Source organism: Cynocephalus volans, chromosome X (genome assembly GCF_027409185.1).
Source record: "Cynocephalus volans isolate mCynVol1 chromosome X, mCynVol1.pri, whole genome shotgun sequence".
NCBI lineage: Eukaryota > Metazoa > Chordata > Mammalia > Dermoptera > Cynocephalidae > Cynocephalus > Cynocephalus volans.
Genome location: NC_084478.1, coordinates 112,458,640 through 112,479,515, shown reverse-complemented (window position 1 = coordinate 112,479,515; position 20,876 = coordinate 112,458,640). Strand labels below are relative to the sequence as shown.

General features: G+C 43.0%; 1 protein-coding gene across 1 annotated transcript in view; it reads left to right on the top strand.

Annotated features, from left to right (window-relative positions):
• Positions 1 to 18,502, top strand: part of LOC134366731 (nuclear RNA export factor 2-like) — a 114,323-nt gene extending 95,821 nt beyond the window's left edge. Inside the window, 10 exon segments of the mRNA XM_063083115.1 lie at positions 12,242 to 12,309; positions 12,351 to 12,439; positions 12,510 to 12,621; positions 12,697 to 12,755; positions 12,864 to 12,979; positions 13,074 to 13,116; positions 13,709 to 13,792; positions 14,302 to 14,473; positions 18,251 to 18,311; positions 18,458 to 18,502. Of these exon segments, the coding sequence (XP_062939185.1) occupies positions 12,242 to 12,309; positions 12,351 to 12,439; positions 12,510 to 12,621; positions 12,697 to 12,755; positions 12,864 to 12,979; positions 13,074 to 13,116; positions 13,709 to 13,792; positions 14,302 to 14,473; positions 18,251 to 18,311; positions 18,458 to 18,502 (849 nt within the window).
• The last annotated feature ends 2,374 nt before the right edge of the window (positions 18,503 to 20,876 follow it).

Genomic DNA, 20,876 nt, shown 5'->3' with positions numbered 1-20,876 from the left:
TTGGCCACTAGTGACTTGCGTGTGTGGTTGCCTCTGGTCTTGGGCCTCTCTGGTGAGCCACTTCTCTGGTCAGCATGCACTCGGCCAGGCTGCTGGTTCACGTGGTGGCACAGCAAGGTGTGTTGTCTCTGCCGAGCTTCTGCCTACCCTGCTGGACATCTCCCTGCTCCATGTGCACTGGGCCGGGCTGGGGATGGAGATGGGTGGTGGCGGTGAGGCCTATCTGTTGGATTGCATGTTGGCAGCACCATAGGGTGTGTGTTCTCTGTGGAGTTTCTGCCTCCACTGCTGGACTTTTCTGTGTCCCATGCACACTGGGCCTTGTTGCCTGTCCTTTTGAAGTCTTAAACATAAAACCTTTGCCCAGACCAGTGTCATGAAGCATTTCCCTTATGTTTTCTTCTAGTGGCTTTATTGGTTTGGGTCTTACATTTAAGTCTTTAATCATTTTGAGTTGATTTTTGCATATGGTGAGAGATAGAGGTCTAGTTTCATTCTTCTGCATATGAATGTTGTTTTCCCAGTACCATTTATTGAGGAGACTGTCCCATATCCAGTGTATATTCTTGGCATCATTGTTGAAAATCAGTCAGCTGTATATACAAGGGTGGATTTTCAGATTCTCTATTCTCTTCCATCAGCCTATGTGTCTGTTTTTATGCCAGTACCATGCTGTTTTGGTTTCTATACCTTTGTAGTATATTTTGAAGTCAGGGAGTGTGATGCCACCAGCTTTGTACTTTTGGCTCAGGATAGCCTTGGCTATTCAAGGTCTTTTGTAGCTCAATACAAATTTTAGAATTGTTTTATCTATTTTTCTGAAAAATGCCATTGATACTTTGATATGAATTGCATTGAATCTGTAGATTACTTTTGGTGGTATGGTCATTTTGACAATATTGATTCTTCCGATCCATGAACATGGAATATCTTTCCATTTCTTTGTGTTCTCTTTAGTTTGTTTCATCAGTGTTTTATAGTTTTCACTTGAGAGATCTTTCACTTCCTTGGATAAATTTATTCCTAGGTATTTTTTTTTCTTTTTCTTTTCTGTCACTATTGTAAATGGAATTGCTTTCCTGATTTCTTGTTCAACTAGCTTGTTATCGGTGTAGAGAGATTCTGCTTATTTTTGTATGTTGATTTTGTATCCTGCACCTTTACTAAATGTGTGTTTATCAGTTCTAAGAGTGTTTTAGTAGCATCGGTAGCTTTGTGTATATTTAAGATTATGTCCTCTGTAAACAAGGACAGTTCGATTTTCTCCTTTCCAATTTAGATGCCTTTTATTTCTTTCTTTTGCCTAATTGCTGGCTAGGAATTCCAGTACTATGAAGAATAAGAGTGCTTAAAGTTGTCATCTTTGTCTTTTTCCAGTACTTAAAGGGAAGGTTTTCAACTTTTCTCCATTCAGGATTATTTTGGCTGTGGGCTTAGCATATATGACCTTTAATGTGATTTGGTGCTTTCCTTCTATATCTAATTTGTTGAGAGTTTTAACTTGTTGTGTCTGATTTTGATTTCAGAGTGATTCTGTGCTTGTACAGCAGGTTTGGAAGAATTCCCTAAGTTTTAATTTTTTTGGAATACTTTGAGAAAAAATGGCATTACTTCTTCTTTAAAAGTTTCATAGAATTCAGCAGTGAAGCCATTCAATCCTGGGCTTTTCTTTGCTGGGACACTTTTTATTAATGATTCAATCTCCTTCCTTACTATTGGTCTTTTCAGATTTTCAATTTCTTTATGGTTCAATCTCAGTAAGGTATATGTGCCCATAAATTTATCCATTTTATTCAGGTTTTCTAATCTGTTGGCATATAGTCTTTCATAATTGTCTCTAATGATCATGTGTATTTCTGTGATATCAGTTGTAATATCTTCTATTTATTTTTTATTTTATTTATTTGGATCTTCCCTCTGGTTTTCTTAATCTAGCTAGTGGTTTGTCTATTTTGTGAATCTTTTTAATTGTTTTTTCATTTTGTTGATTATTTGTATTATTTTTTAATCCCTACTTCATTTATTTTTGCTCCACTCTTTACTATTTCTTTCCTTGTACTAATTTTGTGTTTGGTTTGTTTTTCCTTTTCTAGTTCCTTGAGAAGCATCATTAGGTTGTTTATTTGAAATCTTTGCTTTTTTTTTTTTTTTTGTGATGTAGGCATTTATTGCTATACAATTCTCTCTTAGTACTGCTTTTACTCTATCCCATAGGTTTTGGTATGTTGTGTTTCTATTTTCATTTGGTTCAAGAAAATTTTTAATTTTCTTCTTAATTTCTTCTTTGACCCATTGGTTGTTCAGCAGTGTTTTGTTTAATTTACATGTATTTGTACAGTTTCCAGAGTTTCTCTTGTTGATTTCTAGTTTTATTCCATTGTGGTTAGGAAGGATATTTGATGTGATTTCACTTTTTAAAAATTTGTTTACTCTGGCTTTGTGGCCTAGGATACAGTCTATCCTGAAGTATGTTCCTTGGGCCAATGACACAAATGTGTATTCTGCTACCATTGGATGAAAAGTTTTGTAAATGTTTGTTAAGTCCATTTCGTCTACAGTGAAGTTTAAATTTGGTGTTTCTTTGCTGAATTTCTGTCTAGGTGATCTGTCCAATGCTGAGATTATGGTGTTGAAGTCGTCAACTATTATCATATTGAAATCTGTCTCTCCCTTTAGAGTGAATGAAATTTGCCTTATATATCTGGATGCTCTGGTATTGGGTGCACATATGTTTCCAATTGTTATATCCTCTTGCTGCATTAAACCCTTTATCATTATCTAGCCATCTTCTTTTTTGACTTAAAGTCTATTTTATCTGATATAAGTGTATCTACTCCTGCTCACTTGTTACTATTTGTGTGGAATGCCTTTTCATACCTTCACTTTCGGTCTGTGTCTTTATAGATAAAGTGAGTTTCTTATAGGCAGCATATTCTTGGGTTTCATTTCATAATTCATGCAGCCAGTCTGGATATTTTAAATGGGGAATTTAATCCTTTCACATTCAAAGTTATTATTGATAGGTAAGGGCTTACTCCTGCCATTTTGTTAGTTCTTTTCTGGTTGTTTTGTATATCCTTTGTTTCTTTCTTCCTCTTTTTTTGTTATCTTTGCAGAATGATGGTTTTCTGTAGTGATCACATTTGATTCTTTTCTTTTTCTCATTTGTGTATTTGCTCTACCAGTGAGTTTTTTACTTACATGTGTTTTCATGATGGTGTTTTTTTTTTTTTTTTTTCTTTTTCTTCCAGATGTAGGACTCCCTTAAGCATTGTAAAGTCAGTCAAGTGGTGATGAATTACCTCAGTTTTTGCTTGTCTGGGAAAGATTTTATTTCTCTTTTATTTCTGAAGGATAGCTTTGCTGGATACAGTATTGCTCTCTGACAGGCTTTTTTCATTTTTTCAGCATTTTAATATATCATCCCATTTTCTCCTTGCTAGTAAGGTTTCTGCTGGTAAATTTGTTTTTAATCTAATGTAGATTTTCTTTTATATTATTTGGTGGTTTTCTCTTCCCATTTTTAGAACTGTCTCTTTGAATTATAACAGTTTTACTCTAATGTGTCCCAGAGGGGACCTTTTTGAGTTGAAACTATTGGCGACCTCTGCGCTTCCAGGATCTGGACATTCATATCTCTCCCAAGACTTGGGAAGTTCTCAAATATTATTTCATTAAATAGGTTTTCTAAGCCATTACCCCTCTCCGCTTCTCCTCTTCTTCTAAACTCCCATAATGCATATATTTGTTTGCTTAAAGTTTTCCCATAAGTCTTTCTGTCTTTTTTTTTTTTTTTTTTTTTTTGGTCATACTAGGTTATTTCAAAAGACCTGTTTTCAAGTTCAGAAATTATTTCTTCTGCTTGATCTAGTCTGGTTTTTTATTTAATTCAATTATTATTTCTTCAGTTCCAAGATATCTGTTTTTTTATGGTAATTTATCTCATTGTAGAATTTCTCATTCAGATTATGAATTGTTTTCCTGATTTTGTTAAATTCATTACCTGTATTCTCTTGGATCTCACTGAGTTTCCTTAAGATTATTATGTTGAATTTCTTTTCAAGCAGTTCAGAAATTTCAGATTCTATGGGATCAGTTACTGGAGAATTATTGTTTCTTTCATGGTGTCATGTTTTCTTCTTTTCTCGTGTATGTTGTTTCACTGCATTGATACTTGTACATCTGGTGGAACAATCACCTCTTCCAATTTTGTACAGTGGCTTGTGTGAATGACTTTTACTTGCACATGGGTGCTAGGGTGTTGGTTGGATAAGGTGCATTGTTTTTGTCCTGGGTGGGTGCAGTAGTGCAATATTCATGCAGTTTCTTCAGCTATGGCCAATAGCAGCAATGCCTGCAAGTGTCTCAGTGGCTTAGGCTATAGAGGTTTATGCAGCTAATTCAACTACTCTAGCTCTGGTTTCCTGGGCTGGTCCCCTCTGGGAAAACATGGAGTTGGAAGACTGCCAGATTGTCTCAGTGCTGCTCCCCTGGGGGCAGGGCACCAGGCTGGCCTGCTTTCAGGACAAGCATGGGAATGGATGGCCAGTGGCTCAGTTTGGATGCTGCTCCCCTGGGGGAGGACTGCCTGGCTTGACCAGGAAAAGCACAGGGCTGGCCAGGTGACATCTCTGTTCAGGAGCTGCTCCAATGGGGGTAGGACACCTGGCTGGTCCACATTCAGGAGAGGTACAGTACTTCCTAAGTGAAAATCAATCAATTCAAATATTAAGACACTGAGATTTTTTTGAAAAGCACTACAAAGTACATTCAGAAAAAAGAGCAAAATTTGACAACATATAATACATAACGCATGATCAGAAAATGTGCAGTGCAATACAGTTGTGCATGGAAATGCATTTACCAACATTTATCTGCAGCCTAATTATACAAGCATATAATGAAAAAATACACACCCATGTTCACATATGCACACACACTCATGCTCTTTTTTTCTCTGAAACAGGGATGGTACTTTCTGCCTGTCACAAACCTGATCAACCAGACATGCCTGCAGGTCTAGAACATTCTTCCTACACACACCAGATATTCAGAAAGCTCTATCTGCTGGATTTAGGGAAAGCCTCTTCTCATTTCTGTCACCTCTGCTTGCAAAAGACTCATTCTCTGAGATCATCAAAGCAGCAGTTTTAGCAGTAGACTACAGGGAAATACTTAGCTGTATTTCTAAGGGTATACTAATGAAAAATATTAATTTTGTAAAATAAAAGATTAAATTTATGTTAGCTTTACAAGCAGATTTATAAAACACTTCTGCAGGAAAAATAGATGTAGGTAGAAATGGTTGAGATGGGTGTATTCTCAAAAGTGATTTTTTTCATGACCCCATGCAGCCCAAAGTGACTTGTAATCCACAAGCCCTGTGACTTAAACAGGATTCTCCCATCTGGTCCAAGACTCCTGATTACCACCCCAACAAGAGTGACTAACACAAAATATCACTGGCCTGCTTAGAGATATCTGTCCATGAGACCTGAGAGCTCATTATTAAGAGGGAACCAGTGAAGTCTCTGGAGGAGCACTCAGGGTGTGGAGGCAGACCAATAAGTGAGAACACAATTCCTGTTCTGCTCCTTACTTGACTGAAAAATCCTGGAGAATGTCCAAAAGTCTGTGGACCTAATATTCACAATCTGAAAAGGGACTGTGGATACAATTCTCATGGGATTTCTGTAAGGAGGTCAATAGAAATCTCATAAGCCTGCTCAACACTGAGCAAATGTGGGTTGACAATGGGCAAGTGTTGGTTTCTTTCTTATCCCATTCTTTCCCTACCACAGCAGGGATGTTGTTGCCATATACTCAGAGGCAGGGCAATTCAAAAATGACAAGAAAGTACCAGCAGCAGCACACATGATGTCATAAAGGATTCTCACTATGATTTCTGTGTAAGAGGATCAGCTAGTTCATGGTGGAGCTTCAGGGGGAACCAAGGCACTCTGGCTGAGGGGCACAAGCTGCTTGATAATGCTTCTGTTATCACCTTGGATTCTTGCACAACTGAAAAACAGGCATTGCGCTGCTGAAATAACAGTTCAGTAAGTGGATGTGTGCCTGTGCATCGCATCCTGTCCATCCCTGTCCATCGCGTCTCTCTGCAGCTAGCTATCACATGCCCACTCTCCCGTGTGAATCTCAGCAGGCTGCTTTGCCTGAGCTTGTAGATGTAGCTGTTTGCTAACTCACTTATTTTTACCCTTTCCTCCCAGTGACTTTATTTCTGAAGGACTGTCAGTTCTCGAAGATGGCCCGGACTCTCCTTATACTGCATACATTGACCATGTGCCCTTATCTCTGACATTAGTATTGGATTTTTTATTATCATTTATGAACTTCCAGGAAAATGAGTTGGTTTCAAGGCATTCTCCAAATGTCACCAATAAGGTTCTTTTATGGTGGTGTTTCTAAGTATCATTATGGACTTGTGGCTTTTTAACATATTGATGGGCTTCAAACCCCTGTTACAGGATTTTGAGCAGAGGAATGACAAAAGTTGACTTATGCTTTAAAAAATCTTTCTGCCTCCTGTGTTGAAAGTTGATGGCAAGGGAGCTAGAGTAAAAGCAGAGGGACGAGTTGGAAGGCAGCATAATCTGGGAGATAGAAGCTGGTGACATGGCCAGGGTGATAACCATGGAGGCGGTGAAAAGTGGGTAGACTCTATATATATTCTCAAGGGAGAGCCAAGAGAATTTCCTGATCAGTTGGATGTGGAGTGTGAGAGACAGAGGGCACTCCAAGCCACCTCCAAGATGTGTGGACCTAGCATGTGGAACTTCCAGGGCAAATGTCCTGTGCACATTTAATTACACTTCCAGTGCCACACAGGGAAACTCTGAAAAGTTGTTAGTATCAGGACTGTCCTGACAGCGGGTTAACACAGTGAAAGCAGGAATTTATCTGAGGCCTGGTCATAATCAGTACATTCTGGAGTGATCAGGAGTGAACATACTTTTATTCATATGTGTACCATGAGACGATGTGGAGTCATTAATGTACAAAATGTGTAACACGCAAAGCCAGAGAACCTTAAGTTTTAGAGCCTGAGAGGGAGCTGGTTTCTAGTGGTCTAGTTATCTTAATCCCCATCCTCCCCAAACACTAGTATTAACACCTGCTGGTATATTGTTTTAGTTGACTGTGGTAAAAAAAAAAAAAAAAACCCTTAGTGAATCTACCTACAGGAGAGAGAATTGACACTGTCTTATTTCTGTAGTTGCCCCAAAAAAACCCTTCAAATCTTACCCCTGGTGAATAAGATGCATTGGCGTGGAGCGTGAGGATTCAAACAGCAGTACAGCTCCTAGGAGTGAATACAGGGGGAAATACAAGCTGTATTGTATGGGCTACATTACCCAGTAAACTAGACGTCAGAGCAAAGAAAATTAATGAGACAAAGAGGTGCATTACATACCAATAAAAGAATTGATCCACCACGAAGATATAATGATCCTACTTGTGTATGCAACAAAAAACAGAGCCTCAAAGTACACGCGAAGCAAATACTGATGGAGCTGAAAGGAGCTGTAGCTACATCCACAGTTATAGTTGTTGCCTTCAACACCCCCCACCACCACCACCACAGCAAGTGATACAATCACTAAACAGAAAATCAGCAAGGCTGTAGAAGATGTGAGCAATAGAGTCAATAAAATGACAGCATCTAAACGACATAAATAGAATACCTCGGCCAACGACAGCAGAACACGCTTATTATTTTTTTGCAAGTGTATTGTAACATTCCTCAAACAATTTACAAGAACTGAAAACAGACAGAGTATGTTCTTTGAACATAAAGGAATCCAACTAGAAATCAATAACAGAAAGATTGCAGAAAAATCTTTAAACATTTGTAAATTGTAGTGGACTCATCATTCCAGTTCTTTGTTTAGACCCCTGTTATAGAAGAGTCGAGTTTAGGAAGAGTTGTCTCTTGGGCTGAAAACATTTCAAGGTGAGCAAAAGGGAAGCTCACTCTGGACATGTGAAGCAGAGTAGTTTTGAAGGCAAGTCTGGGGGCAGGAAAACAGTTTAGGAGGTGGTTACTGCAGTCCTGCCTGTCGTAAAAGCTTGTACTACACCAGCAAATGAAATACAGCTTATTGGTTGTTCACGGAATCAGTTTGGTGACCAGTTGTATTTGAGAGGTTTGAGAGAGGTTGCCCCCCAGGTATTGATGTAGTTGTTAGAGAAGCCTGAGAAAAGGCAAGGTGAGGACAGCTTCTTGGTGTTTGGCTGGTGTCTAGTGTAACCCATGGATGCACACAACTTGGTTCTTTATAAACCCTGCTCCGTTTTCCAAATGCTTTTTCAATATGCTTGCTTGCTGTTCCCTGACAGTGCCACCTGGGAGATGAGGCTCTCATATCTGGATTAGCAGAGGAGTTTGCTTTCTGGGATTTGTATGCTTGTTTCCTCAAGGCACATTGGCACTTTGCTTGCCCTACCATGGTGTTAGCCCATGACATGGTATGTGGTAAGTGGACCATTGATGCATCTTCAAACTTGTATTTCTGTTCCCAATTTCAGAACACAGTGAGGCTGGTAATGCTCTTCAAGGAAAAAATGAAGACAGGAGTTCTTTCCAGGTTAATTTTGACAGGAGGAACCTTCGTTATGAACATGGTGGGTGGGAGTTCCCACTTTCACACATACAGGAGGACGATGGAAATGTGGTGATGATTGATGTCCATGAGGACCCCCATGTGAGACAGTAAGTGAAAGTGACCAAGCAGCCTGGTTTGCATATAACAACCAGGACTATAAAACTCTTTCATTCTCTATGGTCTTCTTATTCTTCTCCGGCTGGAAAACTGAAGAATGCTACAAGTGGAATAAAGGTTGGGCAATTTTCTGGAAATTACTTTTAAATTTTTTATAATTAATTTTGTTTTTAATTGAAACACACTGGATGTACATATATACGGGGTGCTGTGCGGTGTTTGGATACTTATAGGAGACCTGGTTATCAGTGAGGGGAACGTGTATAGAAGGCTTTCTTAGGAAATCATCAAGTCGAAGGTATACCTGTTCCCCAATGTTCATCGCAGCACTCTTTACAATAGCCAAGAGTTGGAACCAGCCCATATGTCCATCATGGGATGAGTGGATACAGAAAATGTGGTACATCTACACAATGGAATACTACTCAGCTATAAAAATGAATGAAGTACTGACATTTTCAACAACATAGATGGACCTTGAGAGAATTATATTAAGTGAAACAAGTCAGGCACAGAAAGAGAAATACCACATGTTCTCACTGATTGGTGGGAACTAAAAATTAATATATAAATTCACACACACACACACACACACACACATACCGGGGGGGTGGGAAGAAGATATAACAACCACAACTACTTGAAGTTGATACCACAAGCAAACAGAAAGGACATTATTGGGGGGGTGGGGGGGAGGGAAAAGGGAGGGAGGTTTTGGTGATGGGGAGCAATAATCAGCCACAATGTATATCGACAAAATAAAACTTTTTAAAAAAAAAAAAAAAAAGAAGGCTTTCTTAGCATTGATGGACACTCTCTGTCTCTCCCCTTCCCCACAGGACTCCTTATGGCATGTGACACAACAAGAGGAGCGCAAAATGCCATAATGTGTACCACATGCTTATTACTATGTGGAGAGATAGAAAACTTCCAAAGACAGGAGTGTGGGAAAACACACAAGATGGAACCATGGAGAGCTGGTTCAAGGTCATAGTGAGTGTCATGCAAGGTCTGCATTAGGTAGAATATTCTGGAACCTTCAAGAAGAAAGAGCACATTAAACACTTTCAGTTGGATATTTGGAGAACTTCTGAATGGAAAGAAGGGGGATTAGGAAATCTATATTTGGCACAAGTGTAAGAAATTGACAGTCCCTTCTTTAGAAGTCCTTCAGAGCTAGGGATAAGGTTGTATAATAACACGTGGTTGAGTCTGTTCTCCATCTGTAATTCCACATTGTCTCTCTTCTCCCTCCTATTCTTTTCCTTAGATTCCATACGGGAGAAATTATGACAGGACATGGCTAATGAATTCAATCCAGAACCAGTGCAGTGTCCCCTTGAGCCCGGTCAATGTAAGAGAGAACGGTGGTGAAGCCAGATGAGTGGGCACAGGGGAGGGGGAGAGGCCTGGCTTATCGAGGGCTACTGGCCTGTGACACTATTGCTCTTGCCTACACTCCCTGTAGTTCCACTATGTCAAAAATCGGGACCAGTTCTTTGTCCAGGATACTAGTACTGCTTCTGCATTGAAGAATGTCAGATACAAGATTTGTGATGAGAAGAATCGAAAGGTTTGTGACGAGGGCATTCCGTGTACCTAGTCCTGGGGCAGGAGCACTGGCAGGGGATGGTTGTCATCTTTGGGATTACATGTCCTGGTGCTTACCCTGCACTCCTTCCTGCAGATATGTGTCTTTGTCAGTCCTTCTGCTGTACCCAACTCTGTGTGAAATAAGTTGAACCCAGAATAAATGGAGAAGCTAAAGGTAATGCAGACTCAAAGAACGTTGTGTCCCCAATTCCCAAACCCACCTCTTCTTCCCCCACCCCCCAATCTCCCTGTTACCACCACCAGCACCACAGCCTCAGAATTGCTCTGTCCACCTCTGTCTCTGCAGCTGACCATGAACAAATGATATGATATCTCCCAGCAAGCTCTAGACCTGCAGAGGCTCTGCTTTGACCCAGGTATGGCTGACAGCAGTAATTCTAGGGCAGGTGGGGGCAGAGGGGTCTGCCTGGGAAGGAGACTTAGGGATGGCAAATTGGGGAGGGGTTGGTGCTGGCGGTGGTCCAGCCAGGCCCCTCTCAGCCTTCTGATTCCCTTCTCTTTTTCCTGAAGACTTGGTGGGCCGTGATATTGACATAAACCTGAATCGAAGAAACTGCATTGCTGCCACCCTGCAGATCGCTGAAAGGAATTTCACTGAGGTGAGGCCTTAGGCCCAGTGCTTGTATTAGGTAGAGGGGTGGAAGAGATGTGGTGGAAGGCAGAGTTTTCTCCGATGTCCTAGATAGTAACTGTCACTCTGACTCTTCTTCCCCAAAAGCTGTTGTCCTTAAACTTGCACAACAACAAACTGTACCAGCTGGATGGCCTGTCTGACATTATAGAGAAGGCCCCTACAGTCAAGATCCTGAACCTCTCCAAAAATGAAGTGAAAGGAGGGAGCAAGATCAAATTTGGGTTGAGGGTGGTTGGTAGCCCACATCGCGGTGATGACAACAGGCAGGCAAAGGTACCTGCGGGTGAGCGTGGGGGCTGAAGGTCCGGGGTCCCGGATGTCTCTCTTTCCCTGGGACACCTTTTCCAGTTTCCTTCCCATATTTTGTAGATGAAGTCAGTGAGGGAGTTGTACAAGGTGAAAGGGTTGAAGCTGGAAGAGCTGTGGCTGGAAGGGAACTCCTTGTGCAGAACCTTCCCAGACCAACCTGCCTATGTAAGGTCAGTGGCAACACCGGTCATGTTTCCTAGGGACCTTCACTCTCCAGTAGCCTAAGCTGCCCCTGCTGTGCTGTCTGCAGGACGAGGCAGACCTGATCCTCTGGAAGACCATAAGCCCTGCACTGTCCTCTCTTCCTCTGTCCCTCAGCTGTGCTTAGAGGTCTCCTTTCCTTCCTCTAACCTGCTCACCTTTTCTCCTCATCTGGGGTGTGTTTCCTGCCTCTCTACACCCAGCTACCTCCAGTCTGCCCTCCATGAGTGTGATCCAGGAAGCAGGGCTCCTCCTCCTCACCCCTCCCCAGCATGTACAGCCTCGAGCCACATGCTGCTGCCTGGACAGAGAAGGGTCTTCCAGCCCAGGGCCTCATGCCTCCATGCTGAGACGGGGCTTCCCTGATTGTGCTGATATGGCCGTCCTTCCCTTACCCCAGAAAGGGCCCCTCAGCTGTCCCAGGCTGATATGGGGGCTTTCCTGCCCCAAGCTCAGGAGAGAACCCCTGGGTGACTGCCATCATGACATCTGATCATATGGCCCAGTGAAAGAACCTGGGCCCTCCTCAGGGAGACACAGAGACCCCAAATTTACATATAAGAGTAGAGATTTCCATGACCCCATGATGAAGATGCCCACAGTAATCTCACTCATGGAATTTCCAGGGCCATTTCACACCTGGCCTCTGATCCTTGTTCCCACTGGGCCTGTTCACCTCACTGGTCATCCAGTACCACCTCCCTGATTTCCACTGCTAATTTCCTCTCTCCTTCTCCAGAATGGCCAAGACCTATACCCACCAATTATTGTTGACACAGACATCCTTGAGTTAATAAAGCCGTGTAAGTGGAGGAAGAAGGACCAAGCAAGATTTGGGGTTTTGAAAGGGAGGCTTTATCAACCACATAAATCCAAGCTGTCCAGAAAATCTATACAGGATCTGAGACCTTAAAGCGTGTAGCTTTGCAGTTCCTGGGACCAAAAATAAGAGGAAGGCTGGGACAGGTTGGGCCACCCAAGCATGGGTCTGTCCTCATTGCTCCCCTTCAGGTATGACTTGATCTATGACTCTGGTGATCAAAAGAATCTCCTTGCAGCTTACCACGATGAGGCCTGCTTCTCTCTGACCATTCCCTTCAACCTCGAAGACCCAGCCTTGTGAGTACCACAGCTCATGTGGCTCCCCAGCAGACACAGGCCAGCTGACCACATCCTGCTCCTCTTTTCTTCTAGGGGCAGCTTGTGCAAGTACTTCAAGGATGACAGGAATGTGAAGAAGCTGAAGGACCCCTGCAAGTGTGTGATGGGCAGGCTAAGGGCAGGGAGTGAAGGGGACAATCATAAGGGCCAAAGGCCAGGGTGTGGCAGGCCCTGATCTCCTCTTCTGACCCCTTCTACAGACCTGCGGAGGCGGCTGCTGAAGCACACAAAACGTGACATCGTGGACTTCCTCAGTGTGTTGCCCAAAACTCAGCATGACCTCAGCTCCTTCATGGTGGACATATGCATCCAGACGGTGAGCACCTGCTTCCTCCCTCGGGCAGCACCAGAGAGAAGGAGGTGGTAGGAAGTTAAGGAGGATCCTGAGCTCCTGAGTTCTTCCCTTTCAGGAAACGATTCTCTGCTTTTCTGTCAGTGGGGTGTTCAAGGAAGGCAAGTGACTGTAGAGTCCCCTCTCCACAGCAGTCACTGCTCCCACCCCTGGCTGGACACCCTCTCAGAGTTCTCCCAGCTTCCCCGATTCTGTTCCTTGCTTTCCTGTTCTTCCTTGTGTGTTCTCCTGCCCTCGCTCTGCCCCCAAATCTTCCTGTTCTGACCTGGGTCCACACCCGTCTGCCCCGCACACCTCAGGCATTAGGGACACGGGCTGTGGAGGTCAATGACTCTAATCTCAGATCCTTACTCTGCAAACTTGGTCTGGTTACCTAACCCCTCAGATTCTTCATTTGCAAAATATGCTAATAATGCCCATCTATTGTGACACTGTGAAACATGAATGAAGTGAACTTGTGAAGTGGTTGTCACAGGGCCCCCTGCATATGTTAGGGGCCCTACCACAGGGAGCAGATTGCTCCCATTGTTGCCTCCCCATTCCTGCCATGCCCTGTTGACTCCAAGTGAACAATTGTCTCAGTCTTGCCCCCTTCAGAGTGAGAGTCAAGTAAGACGCTGACTGGGGATTGCTGCGTGAGTGTGTAAAGCACGTGCAGCTCTAAGGGGATATTACTGTTTATTGTTCTTGAAGTGGAAGGAAAGTGTCAGGGTTCTATTGGTGCCTTCACCTGGATCTTCGTCGATATCTCTGGCAGCAATTCCAGGTAAGTGCTGTGTTGTGGGTGGTAACACCCACCCCAGCCTGAGGCCAGTGGTGTGGGAATGTGGTGGTGTAGTCCCTGGGTATTCTCAATGTTGTGGAAAGCCAACAGGTAGAGCCTAGGAGGAGCAGTCTAGGTTAGTGGTTAAGAGCATGGGCTCTGGAGTCAGAACATGTTTTCTCTTCCTGACTCCCACACTTATTAGCTGTGTGACATTTTTCTAGTCACGTGACCTGTCTCTGACTCAGTGTCTTCCTTTGAAAATGGGAGTTGAAGTGTTCTCTTCATTGGGCTGTTTGGCAGGGTGAATGCATTGGGGTTAAATCTACAATTCTAGTTAAGCTGGGCTCCAAAAGTGGGCCCAGTGGAAGGAGTGGAGTGTACCAACCAGGAAAACTGGGTGGCAGGCACAATCGAGGTATGGAAGGAATCTGCATACTAAGCGGCAGTGGGTACAGGATCATCATTGGGGATGCAGGATTGTCCACCTCTTCAGTTGTCTGATGGCTCGTTTTTCCTCTAGCCTGCACACAGCTGATTATGACGAATGTCAGCCCCAATGAGATCCAGAGTTGCTTCTCCATTCCTGTGGCCACACCCTGCACTAGCTCAACGCCCACTGTCTCCCAGGAGCAGCAGGAAATGGTGCAGGCTTTCTCCATGCAGTCTGGGGTGAAACATAAGTGGTCTGAGAAGTAAGTGCTGGGTGTTCACAGGAATGAGATGAGCTGGGAGACTGAGTGAGTGAATAATGGGAACTTGCAGACAATTTGGAAAAATAAGTATTTGGATATTTTGCTTCCCAAATAAAGTGGGTTCATAAAAGGCTATCCTGAATTTATACTGGTATTTGTAAAGAATTTTTAAAACAGTATAATATTCAGCTGACATGATCTTGTATATGAAAAATCCTTAGGAATCCACTGAGAAACTATTAGAAGTGACAAATTCAGCAAGGTTGCAGGACATAAGATCAGTATACAAAAATCGTTTGCATTTTTTTGCACTTTCATTGAGCAATCCAAATGTAAATTAAGAAAAGAATTTCTTTTATAATAGTCTCAAAAGGAATAAAAAATACTTAAGAAGAAATGTAACTAGAGAAGTGCAAAACTTATATTTTGAAATCTGTAAAAACATTTTTGATATAAATTTTAAAAGACCTAAGAAAAATGGATGAACACACCCATGTTCATGGATTGGAAGACTTTAATATTGTTAAGATGGCAATTCTACTCAAAGTGGTCCACAGACTTAACACTATTCCTAGCAAAATCCCAGCTAGCTTCATTCTAGAGATTGACAATGTGATCCCTAAAATTTGTATGGAAAAGCAATGGACTCAGGATAGCCAAAACAATCTTGAAAGAGAACAAAATTGGTGAACTCACATTTCCCTGTTTCAAAATTTATAACAAAGCTACTGTAATCAAGTCTGTAGGCGGGTGCTGAGATGGGGCCTGTGGGCCTTAGCCACACCCCCACCCCACATCTAAGCAAGATTGAGATCCAGCTGATACCTGGGGTTCTGAGATGGGGACCAGGCCAGCCCCATCCATACCTGCAACCAGATTTTACAATGTACTTATTAACCATATGTGTTTCTTTAGGTGTGTGACTTATCTGCTCATGTCCTTCACCAAATTTCTGTTTAGATTTTTCTAATTCATGTTTAAGAGTTCTTTTTGCAATAAAGGTGTTAATCTTAGTGTGTATTTTAAAAAGTAGAGAGTAGAATAATGGCTACCAGAGGATGAGAGGGATGGGGGGAGGAGGAGGGGTGAACTAATGGGGACAAAACTATACTGTCTACCATAAGTGAATCATTGTGTAGTATGTGCATGTATTGAACCAACACACTGTACCACACAAAAATAAATATGAATTGAAAAAGAAGGGTATATCTATTTTCCTGTATATAATATATTCAGTGAGTTCTTACAAAAAAAACAAAAAAAGTCTGCATAGACTGCATGGTACCAGCATTTGGATAGATATAGAGATTAATGCAATAGAATTGAAAGTCCAGAAATAAACTCTGATGTTTATGGTCAATTAATTTTCAATCAGTTACCAAAAAAATTTAATGGAGAAAAAATAGTCTGTTTAAAAATGGGGCTGGGACAACTGGGCATCCACAACCAATCAATGAACTTTGAGCCCTACCATGCACCATATACAAAAAATTGACTCAAAATGGTTCAAGACCTAAAAGTAACGGGTAAAAAACCTGAGCTGCACAAAAAGCCTTCCCCAGGAAATCAGCAGCAAAGCAGAAATTTAGCTCAAACACAGGGCTCAAGTGCTGGTTGCCTCAGGAAGTATTTTAGAAGTAACCAAAGGACGAGAAATTAGTCCCAGTGCAGAGTTTAAGTGGTGGGAATAGCGAATAAGCCAACGCAGAAAAAGAGAAAAACAAAAACCCACAGACCAGGGCCAAAGTTCTGATATTATTAACCGGAAAAGGTCTACCACCACCAAAGAACACATATAAGACATAGATGTACTGGAAGCCTCCCAGGCTCCCAAGTGGTGGTGGGGGTATGACAGATGGCCTCAGCCACGCACCCCCATGTCCACATCCAGCCGAGGGGCAACCACTAGGCCACTGCCAGAAGTTCCCCAGGTTCCTGAGCTGGGGCAGTGGGTGGCCAAAGTCCTTGGCTGTGCATCCAGCACAGCAACAACCAACAGGCCACTCCTGGAAGCACCCCAGACTCCTGAGCCAGGGTGGAGGGGGCCGGGGACTCAGCCGTGCCCACCCCCATGATGTCCATATCTAGCCCAGCAAGGACCACCAGGCTGCTGCTGTTAGCCCCTCAGGCTCTCAAGCCAGAGCGTTGGGGGCCAAGGGCCTCAGCCACACTACCCTAACATCATTGTCCAGCCCAGCAACGACTACCAGGTTGCTGCCAGAAGTGCTCTGAGTTCCCAAGATGGGGCAGTTGGGGGCTGAGGGCCTCAGCCACACACACCCCCAAAAGTCCCCATTCAGCCTGGCCATGACACACACCCCCATTTCTCTTCTTCCCACCCTATCTCTCTCCCCTTTCACTCTCCCTCTCCCCCACATGTGCTCCACAACATCATCTTAGAATGTAAAAAATAATAATTAATTTAATTGATATTCATTTAGACAAAGTGAATAAATAAAAGTAACAGCTAAAACTATAAAGCTCGGAAAAGAAAACATATGTGGATATATTCATGACCTTGAATTAGGCAATGGTTTCTTATATATGATACCAAAAGAACATGTAACCAAAGAAAATATAGGTAAATTGTATGTCATCAAATTAAAAGATTTTGTGTACCAAAGGACACTATCAAGAAAGTAAAAATACAACCCCCAGACAGGGAGAAAATATATGCAAATCTAATGTCTGATTAAGATCTACTATCCAGAATATATGAAGGACTCATAACTCAGCAATAAAGAAGAATTGCAACAGGAGATGAAACATGGCAATACCAGTACAATCCTGAAGACAAAGCACAATCAAAGACATGAGTTACCTAGAGGAACAAGTCGTCCAATCAAAGTGAAAATGTACCAGTCAAGAGCAAAGATTATGGCAGCAGTTTTTTGGGGATGCTGAAGGCATTTTGCTGCCTGAATTTCTGGAGGCCCAAAGAACCATGACATCTGCTTATTACGAGAGTGTTTGGAGCAAGTTAGCCAGAGTTTTAGCAAAAAAAAAAAAAAAAAAAAAAAAAAAAAAAAAAAAAAAAAAAAACACCCAGGAAAGCTTCAGCCGAGGGTCCTTCTCCACCACAACAACATTTCTGCTCATTGCTCTCATCAAACAGGGGCAATCTGGGGAGGGTTTCAATGGGAAATCATTAGGTATTCACCTTACGGTTCTGATTTGTTTCCTTCTGACTTCTTTTTGTTTCTTAATCTTAAAAATTCTTTAAAGGCACCTATTTTTCTTCAATTAATAATGTAAAAATGACTATACTGACATGGTTAAATTCCCATAACCCTCAGGTCTTTAGGGATGAACTAAAAGGCTGGTATCACTTACAAAAGAGTTATAAACTCAATGGAGCTTATGATGAGGAATAAAGTTTATATTTTTTATTTTTATCTTTTAATTCCCTTTTTCCATGAACGTTTCTATCTTCTCTCATACACTTTAAAATGGTGAATGTGCATCATGTTTCAATAAAAATTACTGGAAATTTGTATTTTTTTAAATTTCTATTTGTGTTTTCTTGAACATTTTTATTTATCGATATGTATTAAGCTCCTGTGTTGATTTGAACACCTCTATTTTTCTGCTTTGAATTCTGGTGGGCACGAGTATTAGGGCAGGGGTTCTGGTTTTCTCTAGGTCCTTGTTCATCATCACAACAGTGTTCATGCTGGTACATGTGTCAGACGAAAAAAGTAGCATAGGTTAAGTGGTGGCATTGCAGGGTCTGTCCTGTTGTAGTAATGGAGATCACCTGTTTTTCTCCCACCCCAGGTGCCTTCAGGACAACGAGTGGAACTACACCAGGGCTGCTCAGGTCTTCACTATGCTCCAGGTGAAGTCTGGGAATCATGTGGGTAAAATATGGATGTACCTGGGCCTTCAGGAACGCCAGGAAGGCAGAGGCTGGGTGGATGGGGGATGGAACTCAGGGCATCCGGCTCTTCTGAGGTCCCAACTCCTTCCCTTTACTTCCTCCAGACTGAGGGCAAGATCCCACAGGAGGCTTTCAGACAAATCCCCTAAAAGGAATCCTTGGAAGTGGTCTTTGTCTTCATCCACACCGTCTTTGTTTCTCTTTGCACCAACCTAAAGCCACACCTATGACTGGGGTTGGGGGCCTGGCTGACCAAGAAGCCAAAGTTCATTTGTAGACCAGGTAACATAAGCACCCACCCAAAGGGCCAGTTCACTAGTATGTATTTTCCTCACTTATGATTGCTGTTTGCTTTCTTAATAAAGAGTGACATTGCATGTTGTATGTTGTGTGTCCCGGATTGCTCTTCCCCTGCCCCAGCCACCAGCCAGCAGGGCCAGGACTGAAAGGACCTGTATGTCCCAAGCCCCCTCCCCACCCTGTTCATCCCTGGCTGGCCCTGGCAGATACGTCAGGATTGCCTCCATAGGGAGTTTGTCAATAAATCCTGATGAGAGAGGGCACACGCTGCTTCCAGGGATTGGCCTTTGGAGACAGTGTGACTCTGTCAGATGCTCTACCTGGAGGCCCACAGAAGGAGGCACACTACCTGGCACAAAAGCAGCTTTGCAAAGAATGAATGACTACTGGCAAGTGAGGGCTGTGGAAGGAAGGAGGGAAGGAATGTGAGGACTTTGCTATTTTACTTCTCACTCCTAATCATTTGAATGTTTTCAAAGACCATACTGTGATCAGTTTTGTGATCTGCACACAGGTGAATGGGAAATGGGTCTTTCCACAGCTCTCACCATGCTTCCATCTGTCTTCCCACTCATTGGCCCGCCCCCTGCCCTTCCTGAATGTGCACTGTGGGAGGAGTCTCGCCTCAGCACATGCAGCATGAGGGAGAGTCAGCCTCTCTGCCCAGCGCATTCCCAGGGAGCTGACACCTGCTGCTCCATGTCCATGTGCTCGAGCAGGTTCAGCTTTTTTCACCTCCGGAGAAAAAACAATAGCACAGAATTCCACATTATGGTCCGTTATGCGGGAACCTTTCTCAATGACTGGCATTTCCGAATTTCAGGTAAGAGTTCAATGGGGCATTTGCATAATTTATTTCCTAAGCTTCCATAGTGCTTGCACTTTAGAAAACAAGCAGGCATAATTTTTGACATTAAAGGAATAACAGTACAAAGTTCTCAAGTTACAATCCTATAAATGATGACACAGTGAGATACCACCAATTTACAAATTATGCCTCCACTTTCAGGTTTGGCCTAAGTTATTTCCAACCACATGGCACTTTTCAATGCTTTATGAACATTTACATTAGGGAGTTCTAAGATGGAGTGTGGATTTCTTAAAAGTGTCAGCTAAGAGGATAGTTGCCAATCCATAAAGAATAATGCCTGCCTTGTTCTTCCATGTAGCACCTCAAAGGTCAAAGACAAGCCCCCATACTTCACTAAGCCTTGGGCTTCTCACCTAGGAAGGTGGCATCACCTAACAGAGACCTTACTGTGCCCTTCTCAGCCTCATTGTGAGCAATAGGGACTGTCTCACGTGTTATGGGACAATTGCAGTGTCTGGCTTAACTCAGGCTGTGAGAGCTGTCTGGGTTGTCTTGTGGGCAGAGACCATGGAACCCATCGCATGGCCCCTCCACTTCTTCTCTCTGCATCATCAGGCTTCCACATCCTTGATTTTCCCAAGCCAATTTGTATGCTAAGGTCTTCCTTTCACTCCTCCTCCTGCCAATTCTCACAGTTCCCTTTGGCCCTATGCTGCTGGACAAATGCTACGCCTGAAGAATATGTGTTCGTGTGTGTGTGTGTGTGTGTGTGTGTGTGTGTGACATAAAGCTGTTTATAATCACTCCTTATGCCATAAGTTTTTGTTGAATCTGCAGTGATCATTTTTTTTTATTCTTGACATTGTTAATTTATGTGTTAATTCTGTGGAGTGTGGGATAGGAGAGCTTTTTAGGACAAGAGACAGCAAATGGCAGCCATGGCCAGGAGGGCCCAGCCACAGCTGCTCTGTTCATTTCCCTGGGCCCTGGCACACTCTGCTTAGGCATAAGTGGAAGGTAGGCTGGGACTGTGGAATTCACATGGGCTTAGCTCTGAGAAAATTATTATTACTGGGATGTCACTTCCCATCCTGCCCATCACATATGAAAGCATCAAGTTCACAGACACCTCCAACGAGGTGCACTTCTTACAAGAATTGCTGGTTGGGGTGGGTGGTGAACTTCGCCCCATGCCCCATCAGAGTCCAGGAGCGTCTATGGGGAAAGAGCCCCATACGCAGTTGCAGGACCTTCAGGGGGAGTGGCCTTGATGTTGCAGTTATCCATCCCTCATCTCCAACTGACTTGTGTGCCTTCCCTCAGAATACCTCTGGCTCCTGTGTATCAATCTCCACTCCCCGCACTTTCTCCCAGAACTTGTCTCTGAACCGATACCTTTACCCCTGGAATCC